At 30.7% G+C, this 23,608-nt stretch overlaps 1 protein-coding gene and 1 long non-coding RNA gene across 4 annotated transcripts; one reads left to right on the top strand and one right to left on the bottom strand.

Annotated features, from left to right (window-relative positions):
* Positions 1-289: 289 nt before the first annotated feature.
* Positions 290-16,062, bottom strand: LOC139504520 (uncharacterized). 2 transcript variants are annotated; one of them, XM_071294623.1, is made up of 2 exons: positions 16,031-16,062; positions 290-2,129 (listed from the first exon to the last, which is right to left on the bottom strand). In XM_071294623.1, exon 2 carries the CDS (start codon positions 2,119-2,121, stop codon positions 430-432), a length of 1,692 nt encoding a protein of 563 aa, XP_071150724.1. In that variant the 5' UTR covers positions 2,122-2,129; positions 16,031-16,062; the 3' UTR covers positions 290-429. The 2 variants fall into 2 exon arrangements, with proteins under 2 accessions (XP_071150724.1, XP_071150723.1); XM_071294622.1 differs by lacking the exon at positions 16,031-16,062 and adding an exon at positions 4,979-5,065.
* On the top strand, positions 5,091-9,545 carry LOC139504521 (uncharacterized). Of its 2 annotated transcripts, XR_011659250.1 has the most exons (5): positions 5,091-5,713; positions 6,541-6,746; positions 7,277-7,343; positions 7,662-7,733; positions 8,676-9,545. It is a non-coding gene; the product is annotated as an uncharacterized lncRNA (long non-coding RNA). The 2 variants fall into 2 exon arrangements; XR_011659249.1 differs by lacking the exon at positions 8,676-9,545 and having other exon boundaries at positions 7,662-8,048.
* Positions 16,063-23,608: the final 7,546 nt, after the last annotated feature.

Below are 23,608 nucleotides of genomic sequence, written 5' to 3'. Positions count from 1 at the left end.
GTTTCTCCAACATATTAACATCTCAACAAAGTGCTATAAATATAATGAACAATATAAGTTGACTGATTCTGTGGCAAAGATTTTCATGGGTATGCTTAAGCATTGTATTAATTTGATGAAAGTATACCAAAGTATGTTTTCGATTCGTGTTGCTTTGTCTGTTTCAAAACAGTTGACTGTATACACTTAAACTATTTTCTATAACTGTTTCAATAAGCATAATTCCTGGAACACATAGATTCTATCAAATAATTGTTTTTCTTTGTGGCTTTATTCATTTCAACACAAATTCAACATTGATTTCATTACTTTAAACAGCTTACATTAAATTTAAGTTATTCAACTTTATATTTCATAACATTGTTAAGAACGGTTTGTTTTTATGTCACCATCAAAAAGGTTTGAACGTGCATTTTTTGCTAATAGTTCTCACGAAATATTGAAAACGAAGGCAGTTTTTTTGTTATTTGCAACAAGAACTTTTCTGTTCTCTGTATCAAGGAACATAGCAGATGGAGATGATAGACCGTCATCACTGGTCAAGATTTGTGTGTGATGCTTTCCATCGCTTGATATAATGATAACATTGGACGAGCAGAATCCAACAACATACACGTTACCATTTTTATCAACTGCGATGCCGCTGGGTTCATTCAAAATAAGTTCATCTTGAAAGGTCCAAACACGTGATCCGTTTTTATCACAACAAACTACACTATGATCTTCATCGCTAGTGTAGTATATCTTGTCTAAGAATACAGATACGTAGGAAAAGGTCGGTAAATTACAACTGATCACGTGAGTTGTAGCATAGTCCGAAATATTTACCTTGTATATACCTAATCCCTCTACGCAGACAAACAGCGAATTGTGATCTCGCGTGATTCCCCATGTACGACCAGGAAGTTTGATGAATTTTTTTTTGCGTTGATTCTTGATATCTATGATATCAATACCGAAATTCTGTCCTGATTTTACATCAGTAATGGCAACAGTTGTTTCGTCAATCAGTGTTATATCAAACCCATAACTAGGACCTAGTGGCATTGTATGTTTGAGTTTGTTATTTGATGCAATGGTGATGAGCGATTTTTCGTAAAAATGATCTGTGAACAAAAAGTCCCCTTCTTTTGACATACAACAACCCTTAATGTATTGTCCGTTTGTTGTAATATCCGTCTGTAGAGTCAACTTTGCATCGTTTATATTAGTCTTTTTCGTTATTACTACTTGTATTTGTGCTTGCTTATTTTTCGAAATAATGAACTCAAGGCTGCTTGTTTTAGTTCTCATTGTAATTGATCCAAAGTTTTTTAAACTGTTTGGAATAGTTTCAAAAACTGGATCTACCTTCCACTCTAGGTCAATCTGCTCCAAACTTTTTGCCTCTATCAATGACTGCAGATACTGTTCGTTCTCGTATACTACAACTTTAATTTCTTTTATTCCCAGAAATGTTTGAAGATCGGATGCATATTGTTTGATGCTTTGGAAATTGGTATGGCATTGAGTTACCATGGTTTCTTTTTCTGTGACAGATGATAAAACTTTCTGAATACTATCTTTACTTTGACACTCCTTCTCTTCTAGATCTTTAATGAGTTGTTTTTCAAGATTGTCTAAGTGTTTGTTTATTTCCACTCTTTTCTGTCGAATTTCTTTACTAAGTCGCATTTTCGTTTCTTCAATGTTAGTCATATTAGAATTTCTGTCCTTTTTAATCCTACCGATATTTTGTAATAAGTCTTCAAGTCTCGATTCTAAATCTAGAAATTGCTCAGAGGTCTTGAAATCATTGGTAACTTTCTCAAGAGTAGTGACGTTACACTTACGATGATCATTGATGCATTTGAAACAAATAGGTAACGCGTGTTCAGCACAATATTGTTGATACTGTTCATTGTGATAGACACATGATTGTTGTATGCCAGTTATGAATGACGGTAGTGATTTGTAATTTGAAATTGGTATGGGTTCATGACTTCTTGTAGCTTTCAGCAATTTGTGATGTTCTTTGCACTCGTCACAAATGGCTTCTTCACATCCCGGACACCAATATTTGCAAACTTTTGTTATTTGTCGAAGTGAACATATGCCACATATACTTGGGTTAGAAGCCATTAGTATCTCTGAAATTAAAACAACATAAAAATGGTAATCACATTCTACTTGTTTTGCAATTATTGTCAAGTATCTTGCTCTGCACTGATTTGTTCTTTTTATTTTTTTCATATGTGTATTTGCTTTCGTTAGCTCTTTAGAAGTTTTGTGATATAACTCATTTAGGTTGCATTTCTGTAAATGTAGACAAAGCAATTTCATATAGGAACTCTCTTTGCGGCTGAAACTGTGATATTTGTACTATGAAGTTTTGTATAAATATATATCCTAGAATGGAAAGTTGATATGCACAACTATTAAATTCAAAGTTGAAAAGGGATGTGCGGCATTATTCAACAATTATATGCCTCTACCTTGTTAAAGTTTATATCTAAACTAAAATTCTGTACTATCCATAACTTCACTTGGTTCCTACTCCATGTACTTCACAATTCAATTTTCACCACAACAATATTTTTATATACTGGTAACATTGCCTGTTGCAAGTTTTGTCTCTATGATATGAAACATATTTATCATATCTGGGAATTAGTACATAGGCAAAACAATATTCATTTGAGTATTATGTATCTCCCAAAAAGAGGCGTGGTTTGAAAAATAGTTGTATTTACAAAGTGCATCCCATAATGTGTTAATCTGTATATAATTTCGTTTTAGTCTTAAATAGGTACATATTTTGATATAGTATCCACTAAAATTCACTTAAATTCAGTATAGTTGTATAAATAAATAATATAGAATGGCCTTTTCTTATCCAAGTCAAAAGAACGAAACTATACACAAGTTTAAACTCCAATTTATTGTGAAATATAGTATATTGAAATCACTTTTTTTCAAAATAATCCAATTAAAAAAATTCACTCGAAAAGAAATGTATATAATAAAAAGAATCTAAGAAAATTGGAAATAGTTTATGAAATAATCTCGAAGATGAGAAGTAAGTATTAAATGATCTGCAAACTAAGGCAGTTTTTATTCTAAGCGTCCCATGTTTAATTTTAAATATCATTTATTTTCAAACAATTTAGTGAAAATACAATTTTTTAGCTTGCAAAAAATGTCACAAAAAAATCGCGTATTAGGTCCGAGACCACAATTATTTCGTAGTGCATTTCTTTTGGACAATAAATGCAAATTAAAAAAATCCCACATGCGCTTTCTCAATCAAAATTTTACAGTGTGTTTACTTTTGGGACATATTATATCGAAATTATTTAACTTGATCCAAATAGGGCGTTAGACGAGGGTCATTTTTACAACATATTTTGCACCACTTGTCTGAGATAATCTTCTTTCTTATGGATTCAAAGTTCATAAATAAGTAATAAATCTTGATAAAAGCATAGAAACACATAAAAAAAACCTGTCAGATAGAAAGTCAAAATGCCACTTATGCATCAAAATTGAAAAAGCTTTGAAATGCTTATTTCGACCATAAAAGTATAAATTTGTCATTTTTGCAGAAATTCTATCAAATAAAAGTTAAAATCCTTTAGTTTAATGCTATTTGACAAATTTACACCATCAAATCATTCAAGGAAGTTGCCAAAATACAAATTCTATATTTACTGATTTCACTTCTTAGGTCCGAGACCACTCATATTTCGTAGTGCATTTCTTTTAGACAATAAATGCAAATTGAACAAAATCCCACCCGCGCTTTCTTAATAAAACTTTTACAGCGTGTTGTACAACTTTTGGGACATATTATACCAAATTTATAGAAAACTTCATCGGCTCTAACTAAAAATATGCACAATTCATGTTAAGGGGGTCTTGAAATCTTTTGACAATTTCCGAAGTGCTAATTTTTAACCTTTTTCAAATTCATTACCCAAATGTTTTGACAGTGTCATTTTATCCCTTGACTTACTATTTGAGGCATAAAACATGGAGAAATACATAAGAACGGGGGAAAAAATGGCAAGTAACACACTGTCCACAATAGGGACAACATTCGTAAACAACGAAAATCAAGGGACGACAATTGTGGTCTCTGATCATTAAGGTGTTGTGCGAGTATATATGAGACCAATTTGGCATTTATTTACCTTAATTTGGTACAATGTATCCAAATTCAATATATATGGAAAATACAATGCCGTGTATCGTTTTTGTTGATGATTAGTATATATACAATATCTTAAATATGACCTATGCTTACACATGTATATAACATGTATAACCAACTAATCCATATCATCCCTTATAATTTAAATGTATGAACAGAATTCGTGTGGTGCAGGTATATTCTATCAATTTAATTCAATATAATAATTTACCATTAAATATGTCAGATCCTAGTATATGCTATGTAGATGTAGATCATACCCCAAATCAATATCAGTTATCAAACGTAAAATGCTTTTTAATACCGATGTCATTAAAGAGGATGGTAAATTTTATATAATACCTCGTAAAAATATAACCCATATTTTTTTCATACCCCAATAGACCCAACAATAGTAGGTGCATTAATTGCGAAGTTGAGTATACATAACTTATATATCGCACCATAATTTCTGACCGACTTTCTCAAACTTAATGTTTCACTGGATCTTTGGAAGTGATTATCAATGGGGTTTAGATTAAAACAAAAACGTTAGGTATACAGGTACAGAATTGATAGCGTATCAATAATTATTTTTAGATTATTGGTTTTTTAAGTTAGTGAATTGTTTACAGCATGTTATGACCCGCTTACTCGAGCCCGCTTATATTTTATTACAATTTGAGGTATATTTGAGACACATTCTTTGGAAGAAAATAAATAATGAATGAACAACCTGTCACAAATTTCATTAAAAACATATGTATGAAATATATGTTTCCTATTTAGTATCATGTGTATGCTTACCTAAATAAAATACTCAAATAATCAGGTGTTATCATCCGTCATTCTTTAACAAGGAAGAAAAAAGATCACATGATATTTACACATTCATAAATACTGATGGACATTTAAGGTGACTTCCGATACTAAGGGAGATAACAACATTTTACTGATGTAAAACTGGTTCCCGTTTAAAAATTTAGGATATATCGCCTGTATATCTAGGTCACGGTAACAGTTCCGATGTCGTCTGTTGTCAACGTGTGTAAACAACTTCCAAGTTACAGCTCATCGCTCAGAAGAAAGGAAGGTTTATCATAAAGGACAAATGCATACGTTCTTTAAAAATAAAGAATATGAATAGCTTCAGCCTGAAAGTTCACTCAGTCTTAAATGATTCTCAACTTATAATATCATATGATATATAAGTTTTTGGAAGTTGGAGAAATTCGGCGTCCGATCACAGACAGTGATGTTTTGTTTGACAAAACCTGGAAAGAAGGTCGACGGCTAGCTCTGGTTGATCACCTAGCGCAGAATATGTTCGTTAAGATGTAAAACTTTCCCCTGCGGATACTGTCTGTGAACAGAAATACGACCTTCAAGGCTTGTACCAGGAGGTGGAGGCCGTGGAGCATTTTGTCCATACCATATCGTTGTAGCTGCAGTGCATGTAACCTGCATATCATGTGTGACAGTGTAGAAACGAGGGGGAAAATGGGACTGGTGAATTTTTTATCAATTCAAAAGCTGCACATGGTAAGAGAGTTCAATTTTCTCTTTATTATATATTCTCTTTACACATTTTACTGGTTGGAGAAGGTGTATGGTTTCATGTCTTGAATAAATGAACCTGCCCCACACCTCTCTTTCAATTTTCTTTCTTTAATTCCACTCTATTATGGTCTGGGGTTTATGAAGTTTGAGGGTAAAAAGCTTTATTTTGAGGGGAAGTGCTGCCCAAATTTTTTATGAAGCTGGACTTAGTAATTTTTCTGGAATTTTGCCCCTGGAAGTTATTTATCATTTTTGCAATTAACACAAAGACATCTATACATAAGGGGCTTTTTAGTTTTGTATCCAAAAGGAGAGGATTATTTTGTAAATACTTATTTGGTAGCAATTTAATATATAACCATACATAAAATTATAATTGAAAAAGTAAACAATTGCAGTCACAATGATTCATTCACAAAAATAATGTTTTACAAACTCAAAATATTAGTTTTCTTTATTTTATAATCAGAAGTTTCATATTAAGTCATCTTTTGCATGTGATCAGAGACCAAGTGGTCTGATACCTTACATATTTAGTCATTTAAAAACACCTAGAATGATGTGTATAATGCAGGATAATGCATGAAGGCAAAAAAGAAATTCTCATTCCACATTATTAGAAATAAATGTGAGTCTGTGATCTATAAGAATAAAGGTCAACATGAATGCACAATCATATTATATAAATATAAATTCAAAAAATCAATTGTATATTCCAAATAAAATTATGAACTCAAGTCTAAATAGTTTATAGTTTATCTAATTAACCAATACATGTGCAAACTGACATTTCATATCATATTTTTCAGTAATGATACATGCAGGAATTTGTGCCACACATTATAACAATTTCCTTAATGGATTGATAGTACTTTCTGTGAATTCATCAGCCATACTTAAAGAAAAAGGAGAATTAAACTGAAAAGAAAATATTTGCAGTTGCAAAAGAATCCTGTAAATAAAGTCAAAAGAAGAAACAGTTTTAAACATGGTTAATTTAATGAATAATTAGAAGGTAATTAAACCTTTAGTCATATAATTTCAAAGTATTTTTTGATAATTTTCCTAAGTAGATATATAAAGTATAACGAGGACCATAATTATATTCATATTTGCACTTCAAACTCAAATTCAAATTCTTTATTAACTTTGAGCCTTAAGCAGTCATAAAAATGAATTAACAGATCTTGGTAATAATTTCAAGTTTAGGGTCAATATTTCAAATCAATTTTGTGGTAAAGCATTGTTATATATACTTGAAGACTTTCATGTATAGAACATGACAGAATTTGTTTCAACAAAAATATTGAACTAGAATTAGTCACATTTGTATTTATTAAATGAAATCTATATTAATGTATAATTTCAACAAATTTAATGAAACCTATTTGGTTTTGAAAGCCTTTATACATATTATTATTACAAATTTCATTGTTAACAGCCTGAGTTTCCAGTTAATTTTAAATGTAATATGTTTTAGCTATAGTATTTGAACACTGCATGCACTTTCATTTATATATATTTGTTATCACTTTTTTTCATTAGGTTGAAGCTAGTTTTGTTGCAGAATTGCAAATGTTTGGTACTGGTTGAAACTATGAAAGTAATACAGGTAAATTTAAAGAATTTAGACTTTAACTTTATTACATTTGTAATAGAAAAGATATTCCCAAATGTCAAGGTGAAAGTAGACATTGTAGATTCTAAACACCCATGTGAAAGCAACAGTCTTCTATGGTGAGAGGATGCCATACTTAGCATTAATGCTCTTGTTATTATATGGAATATGGCTTTTTTATCATTATTTTCACTATTTTGATATTCAACAACCAACATTGATAACAAGTAATATAAAACTCTCACTTTTTATGAATCCTATATCATATTAATTTACTTATTTAATTTTTGTTATATTTGTTATCAATTGTAGGTCTCATGGTTATCATTTAACAGCAGGTTATTAGCAGCAGTTTTGTAGAAAAATGAAGGATGACTGTCAATGGTAAATACATACATTTTAGGATAATTACATGTAGTTACCTTTGAAAAAAAAACTTAGGTTTCATTTGAGACTTTTTAATCTGATAATGGTGTTTTGCAGGCATTTATAACATTTCTTTTTGGACAATATATTTAGTAGACTCAACTATAAAATGTAGGATCATGTAAACTTGTACACAGATGTCACTGACCTACATTTTCCACTTCACTGACTTTGGTTACATTAAACATCCAATTTCATATCCAACAAATGTATATCTCAGCAACTAAAAGGTGTCAGATCATGCAAACTTATATATACACTCTCAGAGTCTCAGTAACTCAGCTTCCAGACAAAGAAGGTCACAGTGATCCACATTTTACACTATTGATTTGTACTTTATTTTATAATTTAAATACAAAGTATATTATCAAGACTGCCACTGGTTCTTATGTGCCACAATTCTGACAATGAAGATAACTATGTGATGTAGATAACTTATGTTTATTTCAAACTTGGTCACATGCTGTATATTTAAATTTTTACCAAAAAGAACAGTTCAACTGTATTGATTTAAGGTATATGGTAAAGGTCACACCTATTAAATATACATGTATACCTTGAATTTGAATTGGACCCTATAATGCTCCCTATATCATTTATGTTGTCAATTATTGCAATCCAAATTGCCATGATTGTACACAAAACAAAAACCACTAAAAAGGATGGCCATCATATGCAAAAGCAATATAAAATGCATACCCATCAGCTGACCTAATTATTGCAATCACTTCAAAAACCTGGCCATATATCATATTATAAAACTCTTAATGAGTACCTTTGTTAGTCAGGTATAATATAATCTTTTTAAATTGATGTTGTAATGCATGATTGGATTAATTTTGCACTCACTGAAATATTATATAGATTTAGTAGTTTATTAGTATATATTACACCTTTCAGGTAAATGCAGCAATGAAATGTTCCCCTGGAAAATTTACGCAGAAAGTTTGGGAAAGTATGAATAAGAAATTAGAGAGGCAAACAGATAACCAGAAAACAAAGATTTTAAAAGAAAAGAATTACCTTTAATAGTAATATGATATATCTGACTGGGAACAACATGTACTATTCAATATGGAAGGATTTACAATTTTGACTGAGAACAAAGTGAACTCTAATAATGCTATGACTATCAATAAGTACTTGACTGAATCAGAGGAGTAAACTATTTACATATTTGTAAATATAACAGTTATATGTTTGCTTGATTATTGAGGCATTCAAAATAAAGAAAGTTGAAAAACCTTTGAAAAAGTTATTATTTCATCATTTTTTGGTTATGTTACTATGACAACTGAAATATATAATGTATTATCATTATGCTCGATCAAACTTAAATCATTAACTGAGGAAAAGGTGACAAAGTCTTTTTTAATCCATTGACTTGCATGACTGTTACCTATGAATCGATAATTTAAAAAAAAATATATTTGGTGATTTTCGCTAACTTCTGAGTAATTTATTTTGCTCATTTAAGACCACAGTAATGCTAATATAAGCTGCATTACAATGTTTCATAATATTTGTTTACATTTACATAGAAGCCATGTGTTGTTGGTCTGAAATCATGGTATTTGATCTGCCATTGTCTGTTAGGTTGTTAATCTTGCACATCAGAACAATGCAAAAACTTGAATTTTCCAACTTCATGTCCTGTTGCCATGGTAACCGTTGTTCATAGAAACCAAAAAATTGTTCTTATTTGATTGCCTTGTGAAACTGTATTATTCTGTGTTAGTTTAACAAAGGATATGACAACATATGTCACACTTTGATCACCGATGATGATAGTTATCAAAAGTACCAGGATTACAAAAGATATACAAAAAACTGCTGTTGATCACTGTTTCGTTAGGGGTCACAAAAACATTTTTCGTGCAAAAAATAGTCTGGTGACCCATATTTTTTTTTATTTCTTTTTAAAGCTCATTGTTATGACCATCTTATGTCAAATTTAAAAAAATATTCATTGGACCATTTTTTTGGAAATTTAAGAAAAATAGAAATTTTTAACAAAATCTGTGTTTTTTTTTGTGGAGCAGTGTTGATGAAATTAGAGACGAAATCAATGACAATGAATAAAACTGCCATTATTTGTGTTTTATTTACATTTTAAATAATAATTTTGTAATAACAAACCCTTCAAAATACTTTCAAAGGCTTGAAAAAAATCCAGAGTTTCTACATCAGGTATGTATTTATGCATACACGTGATGTACCAACTTTGGTGACCGTTACCATGGAAACGAGTCTGGTGACATACTATTTTTAACTCAAATTTTCATAGAGGCCATTGCATAGTATATGTATGCAAATTTTAAGAAAAATTCAATGGTGAAAACAAATTTGCTATATCTGTAGGGATCCACCTTAAAACGCGACAATAACATACAGTAATAAATTAATAATAATATACGAATCAATAAAGGTGTAATAATGTTTATTTCAATACCAGTAAGGGTAAATCAATAATAATTCATTTAATTCATTTCATAACTTTTAAGATTACGTTTGCAGACCAAGTAAAAGGCTACAAGGAGCCTTTGTCGCTCACCTGATATTTTATGATGTTTGAAATAATATAACCGTTATACTTCAGCTTTAGTTTCAGAGATATAAGTCAAAAATTGCCTTTTTCCCACTATGTTCTATTTTAGCTATGTCTGTCATGTTGGTCTGCAGGCAGGGTCATCGGGGAAAAAAATTGAACTAGATACCTATATGCTGATTGTGGCCAAGTCTTGTTAAATTTGTCTCAATTGTTCAAGAAAAGAGTTGTACATGATTACAAAAATTTACGAAAAATTGTTATATTTGACTTATGAAATTAATTGACCATTTTGATTTTGTTGACTTATTTGTAAATCCCTCTTTGCTGAACTTTATTGTTATAAACAGTTTATCTATATCTATAATAATATTCAACATAATAAATAAAAGCCTCACATGTCTGTGAAATTACTAATTCAGGGACACCAACCAAACAACGGCCATAATGGTTGGCAGGCGGGTGTCATCGGGCACTTATTTTAATACTATACCCTAATAATGGTTGTGACCAAGATTGGTTAAATTAGCCTCAGTAGTTTCAAAGGAGAAACATCTTGTAAGATTATACAAATTTACAAAAATTTGTTAAAAATTTACCAAAACGACAATAACTCCCTAAGGAGTCAATTGACCAAGTTGGTATTGTTGACTTATTGGTAGGTCTTACTTTGCTGAACATTATTGTAATTTCAGTTTATCTTTATCTATAATAATTCAAGATAATGAATAATGATGATGATTATCGCCCCTGTCATGGCGCCGCCCATGCAAATTTCAAGCTGAAGAAAAAAGAGTAACGTATCCATTTATTATTTGTTTTATTATGTGTTTATGTTGTTGAAAATATGAAATTGATATGAAATTAATAGTCATATAACTGTCAGAATATTGTGGTAACAAATAAACACTACAAAAACAATATATCGAAAAAAATATCCGTACATTGATTGATTGAAATTTGAATAAAATAGACATGGCGACAAAAGAAGACGTCGCTGACCTTAAACACAAAATGATGAGTATAGACAGTAAGGTCACAAACTTTTCATCTAGGCTTGACTCCGTTGAGAAAACTTGACTGAACTTATTAGTGATGTGAAATCTGAAGCAAGGCAAGTAAAATCTTACCTTAGTATCTCAAACACTGAGGTAAAACAACTTAGGCAAGACCATAATGAGCTTGAGAGAGGTGTGGGACATTTGGAATCACAGTTCAATTGTTTAGAAACCGAGAAATTAGAATTGCTCAAATTAGACAGACAAAAAACTTGCTTCACTGAAAGAATGTCAAGTACTACTTGAGAAACATGATAGGAAATACAACGTCCTCATCTATGGAGTCGAACAAAAACCGATGAGATAATTTATAATTTCGGAATTGATTGATAACTTATTTGTAAAGGATCTTGGTATAGAAAAATCTAAAGCCGACAGTTTCCCTATTGCAAATGCACATAGGATTCCCGCTAAAGCTCCAGTTGACGGTAAAAACGCCCTGATGCAATTATTGTTAGGTTCATGCATTATGGCGACAAGCAATGTATTATGGCTTAGGCTTACAAACTTGCAAAAAAAGGATAAGAATTGTTGATGATCTCCCCGTTATTATGAAAGACGCACGTAACGATCTTTCGAAAATAGCTTATAACATCAGGACTAAAGAAAAACTACAAACAAGGTTAAGAGCAAGAGGTGAACACTTGGTTTTAGAAACCCGTCTAAATGCACGGGATGTCTGGAACGTCCGTAAAGACATCAGTTGTGTCTGGTCAACACTTGTACATGTACATGTAGAACAAACAGTACACAAATTATATATATGTATCTCTGTTTTTTGGTATATTTACTTGTTCGATATAAATATATATATTCATAAACAAATATGCAAAAATGTATATTTGATACTTTAATATTTTTTAGGGTGTGACATAGCAGTATGTATAGATGTGTTAATGTTCTGGTTTTTTATGTGATGTGTGAATGTTGGGTTTTTTTGTGGGTTTTTTTTGTGTTTTTTTATTGCTTAACTACAGCTTTATAATTTTATTTTAGCGCTTTCCAGCATGTTATGTTGGTAAAACAGGAATGTTTTCCTACCCCATTAAAATAGCCAAGATAGGATACTAGGTTAAACTATGTATGTCATATATACATATTATATAGTCTCCAAATTTTAAAGCTTAATGACTATTTTTTTCTCACGCTTAAATGACTGGTTGTAACATTTGTGTGTAAGGTCAGTACTCACCCGATAATAGAAACTGTAAAACAGTTAAAACACAAAGTTCATAATTAGAAGCCTTGTTCTAATGAAACTTTATGCAACAGATTTTTTTTACTGTTATCTTGCCTCAAATAATACCATGATAGATGGTGAGATTATTACAAATGACTTGAATGAATAAATGAAGCTGGCTTAACAAAGAGTACCATTAATTGAAAATGTATTGCGAAATATTTGTCACTCGACGTTAAACAACCATTAATCAAGCTACTTGAACACTTCGCACAGCTGGTAACCAATAGTTGAATGTTTCTCCCTCATATCAACATCCCCGCAAAGTGTCATAAATATAATGAACAATATAAATTTTACTGACAAGAGTACACTCTTTGTCTTTTGATACCAACACAAAGAATCAGTTTCCATGTGTATGCTTAAGCATTACTGTATGGCATTTGATGTAATTACATCAAATTAAGTATCAGATACGTATTGCGTAGTCTGTATCTGAACAGCTTACTGTCTACACTTTGAATAATTTATATTACTACTTCAATAAGACTAATTCATGAAACACATAGAATGTATTAAACGATTGTTTTTATTCTAAGCTTTATTCATGTCCACACACATTCAACATTGATTTAATAACTGAACAAACAGCATACATTAAATTTACTTTATTCAACTTTCAATTGTTTAACATTGTTAAGAACCGTTTGTTTTTATATCACCCTCACAAATGTTGGAACGTGCATTTTTTTCTAATAGTTTTTACGAAATATTGTAAACGAAAGCAGTTTTCCAGGTATTTGCAATAAGCAGTTTTCTGTTCCCTGTATCAAGGATGATAACAGAAGGAAAACATAGACCGTCATCTTTGGTCAAGATTTGTTTGTGATGCTTCCCATCGCTTGAGATAATTATTACGTTGGACGAGGTGAATCCAGCAACATACACGTCACCATTATTATCAACAGCGATGCCCCTCGGTTCATTCAAAATAAGTTCATCTTGAAAGGTTCAAACACGTGATCCGTTTTTATCACAACAAACTACACTATGATCTTTATCGCTAGTGTAGTATATCTTGTCTAAGAATACAGATACGTAGGAAAAGGTCGGTAAATTAAAACTGATCACGTGAATTAAAGCATAGTCCGAAGTATTTATTTGGTATATACCTAATCCCTGTACACAGACAAACAGCGAATTGTGATCTCTTGTGATTCCCCATGTACGACCAGGAAGTTTGATGAATTTTATTTTGCGTTGATTCTTGATATCTATGATATCAATACCGAAATTCTGTCCTGATTTCCCATCTGTAATGGCAACAGTTGTTTCATCAATCAGTGTTATATCAAACCCATAATTACTAGGACCTAGTAGCATTGTATGTTTGAGTTTGTTATTTGATGCAATGGTGATGAGCGATTTTCGGAAACAATGATCTGTGAACAAAAAGTCCCCTTCTTTTGACATACAAGAACCGTTAATGTTTTGTCCGTTTGTTGTAATATCCGTCTGTAGAATCAACTTTACGTCGTTAATATTAGTCTTTTTCGTTATTACTACTTGTATTTGTGCTTGTTTATTTTTCGAAATAATGAACTCAAGGCTGCTTGTTTTAGTTCTCATTTCAATTGATCCTAAGGTTTTAAAACTGTTTGAAATAGTTTCAAAAATTGGATCTACCTTCCACTCTAGGTCAATCTGCTGTGGTTTGAAAAATAGTTGTATTTACAAAGTGCATCCTATAATGTGCTAATCTGTTCTGTTATATTATTTCGTTTTAGTCTTAAATAGGTACATATTTTGATATAGTATCAACTGATATTCACAGAAATTCAGTATAGTTGTATAAATAAATAATATAGAATGGCCTTTTCTTATTCAAGTCAAAAGAACGAAACTATACACAAGTTCAAACTCCAATTTATTGTGAAATATAGTATATTGAAATCATTTTTTTTCAAAATAATCCAATTAAAAAAATTCACTCGAAAAGAAATGCATATGAATAAAAGAATCTGAGCAAATTGGAAATAGTTTATGAAATAATCTCGAAGATTAGAAGTAAGTATTAAATGATCTGCAAAGGCAGTTTATATTCTAAGCAGCCCATGTTTAATTTTAAATATCATTTATTTTCAAACAATTTAGTGAAAATACAATTTTTTAGCTTGCAAAAAATGTCACAAAAAAATCGCGTATTAGGTCCGAGACTACAATTATTTCGTAGTGCATTTCTTTTAGACAATAAATGCAAATTAAAAAAATCCCACATGCGCTTTCTAAAATCAAAAATTTACAGTGTGTTTACTTTTGGGACATATTATACCATATATAGAAAACTTCATCGGCTCTAACTTAAAATATGCACAATTTATGTTAAGGGTCTTGAAATCTTTTGACAGTTTCCGAAGTGCTAATTTTTAGCCTTTTTCGACTGGAACAAATCAATTCTTTACTTTAAAATTCATTACTCAAATGTTTTGACAGTGTAATTTTATCCCTTGACTTACTATTTGAGGCATAAAACATGGAGAAATACATAAGAACGGGGGATAAAAAAAATGGCAAGTAACACACTGTCCACACTAGGGTCAACATTCGTAAACAACGAAAATCAAGGGACGACAATTGTGGTCTCGGACCATTAAGGTGTTGTGCGAGTATATATGAGACCACTTTGGCATTTATTTACCTTCGATACAATGTATCCAAATTCAATATATATGGAAAATACCATGCCGTGTATCGTTTTTGTTGATGATTAGTATATATACAATATCTTAAATATGACCTATGCTTACACATGTATATAACATGAATAAGCAACTAATCAATAGCATCCCTTATAATTCAAATGTATAAACAGACATCGTTTGGTGCAGGTATATTCTATCCATTTAACTCAATATAATAATTTACCATTAAATATGTCAGATCCTAGTATATGCTATGTAGATCATACCCCAAATCAATGTACAGTTATCAAACGTAAAATGCTTTTTAATACAGATGTCATTACAGAGGATGGTACATTTTATATAAAACCTCGTAAAAATATAACCCATATCTTTGTCATTCCCCAATAAACCCAACGATAGTAGGTGCATTACTGTATACATAACTTATATATCGCACCATAATTTCTGACCGACTTTCTCAATCTTAATGTTTCACTGGATCTTTGGAAGTGATTATCAAAGGGGTTTAGATTAAAACAAAAACGTTAGGTATATAGGGATAGAATTTATACGCGTATCACTATTTTTTTTTAAAGATTATTGGTTATTTAGATAGTGAAATGTTTACAGCATGTTATGGACAGTTTTTATTTGATAACATTTAGTGATATATTTCAGACACGTGTTTTGAAAGAAAATAAATAATAAATGAATAACCTATCACAAATTTCTTTAAAATCATATGTATGAAATATTTGTATAATATTAAGTTTGTGTATGCTCACCTAAATAAAATGCTCAAACAATCAGTTCTTATTTAACAAGGAAGAAAAAGATCACATGATACACATTGATGTATACCGACCGACATTAAAAACGCGAAATCAACATATAGTATCAATAATATACGAATAAAAAAGGTGTGTAAAGCATGCATATAATATTGATTTTCAATACATGTAAAATATACAAATAATCATTATTTTCATTTATTTCATAATTGATAAGATAACGTTTGCAGACCAAACTAAAGAGTTCAAGGAGCCTGTGTCTCTCACCTGATATTTTTATTAACAATTGATGTATGAAAAAAATTCAAAAAAATATGCAACCGTTATACTTCAGGTTTAGTTTCAGAAAATTAGTCAAAGAAATGCATTTTCCCACTAACTATAATTGTTAGCCATGTCTGCCATGTTGGTCGACAGGCAGGGTCGTCGGATACATTCTTTGAACTAGATACCTTAATGCTGATTATGGCCAAGTTTGGTTAAATTTGTCTCAATTGTTTCAGGAGAAGAGTTGTCAAAGATTACAAAAAATAATGAAAAATTGTTAAATTTGACGTATGGAATAAATTGTTTACATATTTGTAGATCCCTCTCTGCTGAACATTATTGTTATTACAGTTTATACCTATCCATAATGATATTCAAGATAATACTAAAAACTTCAAAATGTCCTTGAAATGACTAATTCAGGGACAGCAAACCAACAACAGATTGTCTCATTCTACTGAAAATTTCAGGACGGATAGATTTTAATCTGATAAACATTTACCAAATGTCAATTTTGCTTTAAACGCGTTAGTTTCAGAGATATAAGCTAAAATATACATTTTACCCTATGTTCTACTTTTTATCCATGGCGGCCATCTTGGTTTGTTAGCTGGGTCATTGGGGTATCTAGTTTGAAAAATGTCAAGCTAGATACCCCAATGATAATTGTTGCCAAGTTTGGTTAAAGGAGTAGGGGCAATAAGGCCCTTATTAGGCTAAAAAAATTACTGCAAATTGAAAAATTATCATATGTATTCTTAAATAACTCTAAACCATACTACAGTATAAGGTACTCAGAGAAACAAAACAAATTTGACATTGAACAAGGTTCCATGGCAACAAATCATGGTTTATTTTGCATATTTTGTAAAATTTCGTGATTTTCCTTGTTTTTCATCAAATTTATGTATATGTTAGATTGAAAAGTATGTGCGCACCCAAGAAACAACTTTATATTTGGTGGGATCATGTCAATAGTAATAAGAAAGCTTCTGTTAAATTATTTTGTTGTTTCTTGACTGCGCACGATGTATCCATAACAGAAATAAAGATTGAAAACTGCATAAAATCTGTATTTTTCATCGTTTTTTCTTTAAATAGTACATATTATGACGTAATTATGAAGTCATCAGGTAAAAATATTTATGTTTTTTCTTTCATTATGTTCCAATTTGAAATAGATATCAAACATTTATTTTTTTTGCGCGAAATCCAGGCCTTAATGCCCCTTCTAAAGTAGTTTCAGAGAAGATATTTGTAAAGGTTAACGATGGACGAAGAACACCAAGGCATGAGAAAAAAATTATTAGGCCCTTTTTTGGCCAGATGGTCAAATGAATTGAATTTGTCAATAAATATTTCAATCATGATGTACATTTTATAAATTCAGATTCAGATTCCATATTTTATTATTGTCTTACCACAAACAGTTATTTTAAACACATATATATACACAGTACTATATTCACATTACATATATGTCTTAAATCTTCGTATATTGGACATTTGTCTTTTCGTAAATTTAGTTTGAGTTGTAAATAATCATCAATGTAGACAAGATAAAAACACAAAATTAAAAAAAAAGAAAATTGTGAAAAATAGGAATTCTTAAGTCAAATTTTGCTCAAAATGTAGAATTTTGTTTTTCAGATGCAATATGCTAAATATTTTAAATTTGAAACAATACAAAAGAAAAGTTATCTGAAAATATACAATTTGAATAAGACTATGAAAAGTATGTCATACTGTAAAAATTAGTACGTTATAGTCATTTTACTTTGTTTATAATTTTAACTTTACTGTTTTTTAATTTGTGATAATATAATTTTTTCCTTTTTTGCTTATGTATTATGTCAATAGAGTGTTTCTATGCCATTTTGATTTCATAGTGATTTTAAATATTTTAACGCAAAATGTTAACAATTGTGTTTATCATTTCAGTGTTTGTTTTGCTTACTCATCATTGTCAAGATAACAAAATTATATGCGACTAGTATGCATACAATGGGAAGCTTTGGATAGCTATAAAACCAAGTTAAAACATCAATTTTCTACATGAGAAAATACATGCACCAAGGGTGGAATATGAGGTATACATTTTTGAGAATAGCTTGTTTGTTTGTTAACATCCGAAAGCAAACAAATTGAAATCCCTGTTGAAGTACGATAAATAAAAAAGAAGGAACAGACTTTATGCGATATCTAACAGAAAACTACATGTACAGTTGATTCTTTAACATGTTTAACTTTAATAAATAAACTCATCATAGATACCAATATTACAATTTCATAAAAACGCGATTATCGTCTACAGAAGACTCATATTTGATGGTTACATAAAAATCCGAATAAAATACGAAATCAAAGATCTTCATGGAACAAAAATTTCGATAGGTTTAGTCAAACAGGTTAGACTACCTTTTTCTTAGGTCGACAATTCTTAGTATTTTGGAAAAATCTTTTATACCATGTTCTAAACAGTTAAAGATATCATTTCAGGTATTTCTTAATATGTAATTTTCTCTGTTTGCAATCTTGTTGTCTGAACATTAAGGTTTTCTACACAGTTCTGGATATCAGTTTAGGCATGGCTTGATTTTAATGTTCTCTGTTTGTAATACCTTGTTGTCTGAAGTTATGTTTTTGTAAATCAATTTGTTTCGACTGTGTTCACTATCGTTATGTATTTTTCTAGATTTAATATCATTTATTGTTGCTTTATATTTTCAATAATTTTTTTTTAGAACTAGTTAACCTTGAAACGATTTTTTTCCTTCTACACATAAACAATGCTGACCATTGGCACTTTATATCTTCAGTTTAAAACATTTTGAACCAGGTTTAATCCATCGTTTTCTACTTAAGAAAAGATATGTACCAAGTCAAGATTATGACAATAGTTATCAATTCGTTTGATGTGTTTGAGCTTTGATATTGCCATTTGATTAGGGATTTTTCCTCTGGGTGCAATATTTTTGTGATTTTACTCTTTGTTTTAACAGAATGCTTGTTTTTATTTGAAATAATTGATTATTATTCGCAACAACATTTGATTTGAGTGTATTTTGACTATATACGATATAAGGAAAACAATACTTATCTTTCGGAGAGTTGACCATATTCTATTTTCCATTGATAGAGTAGGCCAAGTAAACAAAAGTAAGAAAAAATTTACTTGATTAACTATAAGTTGTCAAATTCAACGTAACCAATTTGCATAAAGATGTTCGCATATCGAACACAGCAGGTGTTAGTAATTTTATGTAGGTGTTTGACATTTAGCAATAGATACATTAAGAGAAAGTATTTCGTATCGAAAATAGTACGAACCAAATTACATACTCATAAACAAGACCACTTAAAGAGAACATGTTTAACCCCGCCACATTATTTATGTATGTGCCTGTCCCAAGTCAGGAGCCTGTTATTCAGTGGTTGTCGTTTGTTTTTGTGTTAAATATTTGTTTTTCGTTCATTTTTGTTATTTAAATGAGGCCATTTGTTTTCTCGTTTGAATTGTTTTACATTGTCATATCGGGGCCTTTTATAGCTGACTATGCGGTATGGGCCTTGCTCATTGTTGAAGGCCGTACGGTGACCTATAGTTGTTAATGTCTGTGTCATTTTGGTCTCTTGTGGACAGTTGTCTCATTGGCAATCATACCACATCTTCTTTTTTATATGCAATGACATGTTGTCAAGTAAACGAAATACTCTAAACAAAATTTGGCCTTCTAAAAGCTCATTTGGTTTATTGTGAAATGCCAAATGAAACAAAGTGAATCATCTGTTTCAAATATTAATATATCAAAATGTTGACTTAGCTGCATGTGCTTAGCTCATTTTTGTAGGCCATCTAGTGAACTATATTTGCTACATTGTGTGTCATTTTTGGTTATTTTGTGGAGAGTTGTCTTATCGACTTGGTCGCGTACATGTCGGTAATGGGTTAAGACTGTTTCTGACTGGTCGAGTAATAATTCAGACTCTTTCAACAGCAAAGATTAGGATCAAGTAAAAATCAGAATTACTGGTTTGTAGTGTGAAGACACATCATCGATGCTCCATTTTGTTTTTAGAAAAACCGAATTATGTTTGAAGTTTAAAAATTTAGAGGACACAAAAGTTGAAAGGTTTTGTCACACATGTTAGGTATTTATTTCCTTAGTATTTGTAAAAACTCAAAGTTTTCTACACAGTTAAAGCTGTCCTTTTAAGTATTTTTTAATGTGCAATTGTCTTTGTTTGTAATATTATTGTTTGAACATTAAGTTATGTTTTCATGAGATAATTTGTTTTGACTGTGTCGGCTATTGTTATGTTTTTTTCTACATTTAATATCATTTCTTGTTTCTGATTGTTTTAGTCATTTGTTCATATAACTTGTTAACCTTGAAGACATTTTTTTCTGCTGAATATGAACAATGCTGACCATGGGCACTCTATTTCTCTCAGTTTGGAAGCGGTTTTGCTATTACAGAATGATTTTATGTGTTTGAAATGATTTATTATTATTTGCAATAGGATCTGTTTTGATTGTATGTTGACTTCATACGATGTTATGCAAAATACTTATCTTTCGGAGATATGACCATGACGTATATGTCAATTATAGAGAAGGTCAAGTTTACTCAACAAAAGTAAAAGAAAAATTAATTTGATTCACTTTAATTTTATGTAGGGGTTTGACATTTAGCAATAATTACATTACGTAAAAGTATTTCGTAGCAAAAATAGTACTAACCGAATAACATATTTAAAAGCAAGGCCACTTGAAGAGAACTTCACGGACATGTTTTCAAGGCGATCGGAACGTGTTAATTCATTGCTAGACGTCATACTCATACAGACTCTGACCATTCTGAAAAACAAATTGTTAGAATACTGCTAAAACTTTTAGTTTGTCTTTTAGTATGGATTTGATTGCTGATGTAATTTGTGTCTTGAAATATGATTCTACCATTAATATTAGTAGACAGAGCATGTTTTGAGAACTTTTCTGACTTTTTCTCCTTCTTTTTGATATTTTGAAAAACTATAAAAAAAAAAAATCGACAGTAAACCTTGACAAAATATATAGTTATAAGCAAATAAAACAATTTTTGAAGCAGTAACAACGATTTTTTCACTAAGCTGTTTATGTCCAAATCTTGCGCGAGTGACAAATTTATGTTTTACGTAAAGACATTTTGGAAACCTCCATTAATAATTCATTCACTTTGAATTCTCTATGTACTCATTTGTTATCCCATTTCTTTCGAGAAAGAAATGTAAACTATCCCCATATGTTTTTAAATATTGGTAAAAAATGAAATTTTGAAACCTGATAGGCATAAATGGATTGAAAGGGACCTTAAAATGAGGACAAATAGATTCGTTAGTGATATTTATCATCCTAAAGTCATCTATAATATCACATTCCTCTGTTTATATGCAGATAAGATAAATATTTGACCATTAATGGGTCCTCACTATATTCTATCTTGATCCAGCTTGATTAAGATTTGTATAAGACATTTTGCTCAAAGGGGTTCAGATGTTGTCTTACATTATGCAAATTTTGTTCTCTAATTATTAAAGTGATAATGCCAAACTTTACAGTTATACATGAAATAACCATTATTACAAGGGGAAATTGGCATTCAGCTTATTCTACCAAAAAGTCTCATTTGGATGTGATACCACTAAATCAAAGAAAGTTGCATACGAAAAAGGGTCGAAAAAAAATCCCTTTGAATTTGGCAGTTGTATGATATAAGTCCTACATTTCATGCAGTTAAAAAAATCAGTCATCAATAAATATTTGTTGGATGTTTCAAAGCACCATTATCTTTTTTTATTTGGTGTGTTTATAGACTATACTTGAGGTTACATGGTTACTATGATTTGTATACAGGAACGAAGGGTAGGACATTTGATTGGTTATCTTAAAGTCATGGTTATTTTCTAATACGCATTGACAGTTTATGTGAAATTGTTACTGTATAAAACGATAGGATAAAACTCTACTTATGCTAAGCATTTCCTTATTTTAAACCAAGGTAAATTCTGCACAATTGATTTAAAGGTGCAATTTAACAAATAATATATAGGAAAATCAATGGTGGTATGACACCACAAGTGTTTTACAATATTTGGGTCTTTTAAAGAATGATGCAGCATGGGTATTAATATACCGATTCAAGTCTTTTAATTCTGATTATTCTCAACACCTTAACACATTCGGATAAAGTATCTTCGACTTTTTGCACGTTTCAATGCCTGGCATAATTCTCGACTGAATCCATCAACGTTTTAAAATTGTGTTCCCAAGTATTGTACCAACTTAGCCTCTTAGGTATTGTGTGTTGTTAATTGTCCTGTAACTAGATTGTCCCGAGTACGGAGCTACTATTCTAGTAAGATATTCACGCTTTCTTATCACGTCATAAATATCAGCTTTCTTTAGTTTCCTCATGATGTGTCAAATATCCTTTTTCCTAGAACAAGGAACAAATCCTAGACAGAGGAAGATATTTAGTACGGAGAAAATTGCAATAATGTATTCAAGATCGATTGAATACCATCAATGAATAACTTTGCCTCTTCTGAATAATTTAGCTTGCGTATATAATGTCAAGTCAAATTCAAATTTATAAAAAAAAATGAGGGCGTATATGAAAATCTTTCTTGGTGATCATCATCTGACTATATATGTAATCATATACACCAACAGCTAAAATACATATTAATGTCAATGATCTGGAATAAATTCTCTACCGTAATGCTTCATTTCTACTCTACAGTTAAAAGTACTATCTAGAAAAGAGACTAACCAAATATTTTAAATACCTTACAGCGGATTCCATTGAGTGTGTAGCCAGAGGTAATATCTTTGCTTAGCTTGCTTGTTAGCTGAACCGTGAAGTCATTGTTATGTTAGGTAAACTACCCTTCTTTAAGAATAGACTAGTCCGACAGAAAACCAATCGATCTGTCTGTTGGACTATGCTACTTAGAAAGGAGGGTAGTATACCTGACCTAATAATGACTTCACGGTTCAACTAACAAGCAAGCTAAGCAAAAGTTATTACCTTTCGCTACACACTCAATGGAATCCGCTGTAACAACAACAAAGACCACATCTTGCTTATCAGATTGATCTAGCAAAGCACTGTAATGTTTTCTAGAAAGCTGAAACTTGTGTAGCAATTATATTGGTGCCCTTTTGGTAAGATAGCCTGTATACAGATAAGACAAAACCTGAAGTTTATATTTTATGCTTTATTCAAGACCGGAGTGGACTAAAAACACAGGTATATTGAT

Source organism: Mytilus edulis, chromosome 14 (assembly GCF_963676685.1).
Source record: "Mytilus edulis chromosome 14, xbMytEdul2.2, whole genome shotgun sequence".
NCBI classification, from domain to species: Eukaryota; Metazoa; Mollusca; class Bivalvia; order Mytilida; family Mytilidae; genus Mytilus; species Mytilus edulis.
Note: the sequence above shows the minus strand (reverse complement) of the source record. Positions and strands in the feature narration are given on the sequence as shown.

Coding starts and splice junctions, on each gene's coding strand:
- LOC139504520 (XM_071294623.1), bottom strand. CDS start 2,121: ATGGCTTCTAACCCAAGTATATGTGGCATATGTTCACTTCGACAAATA.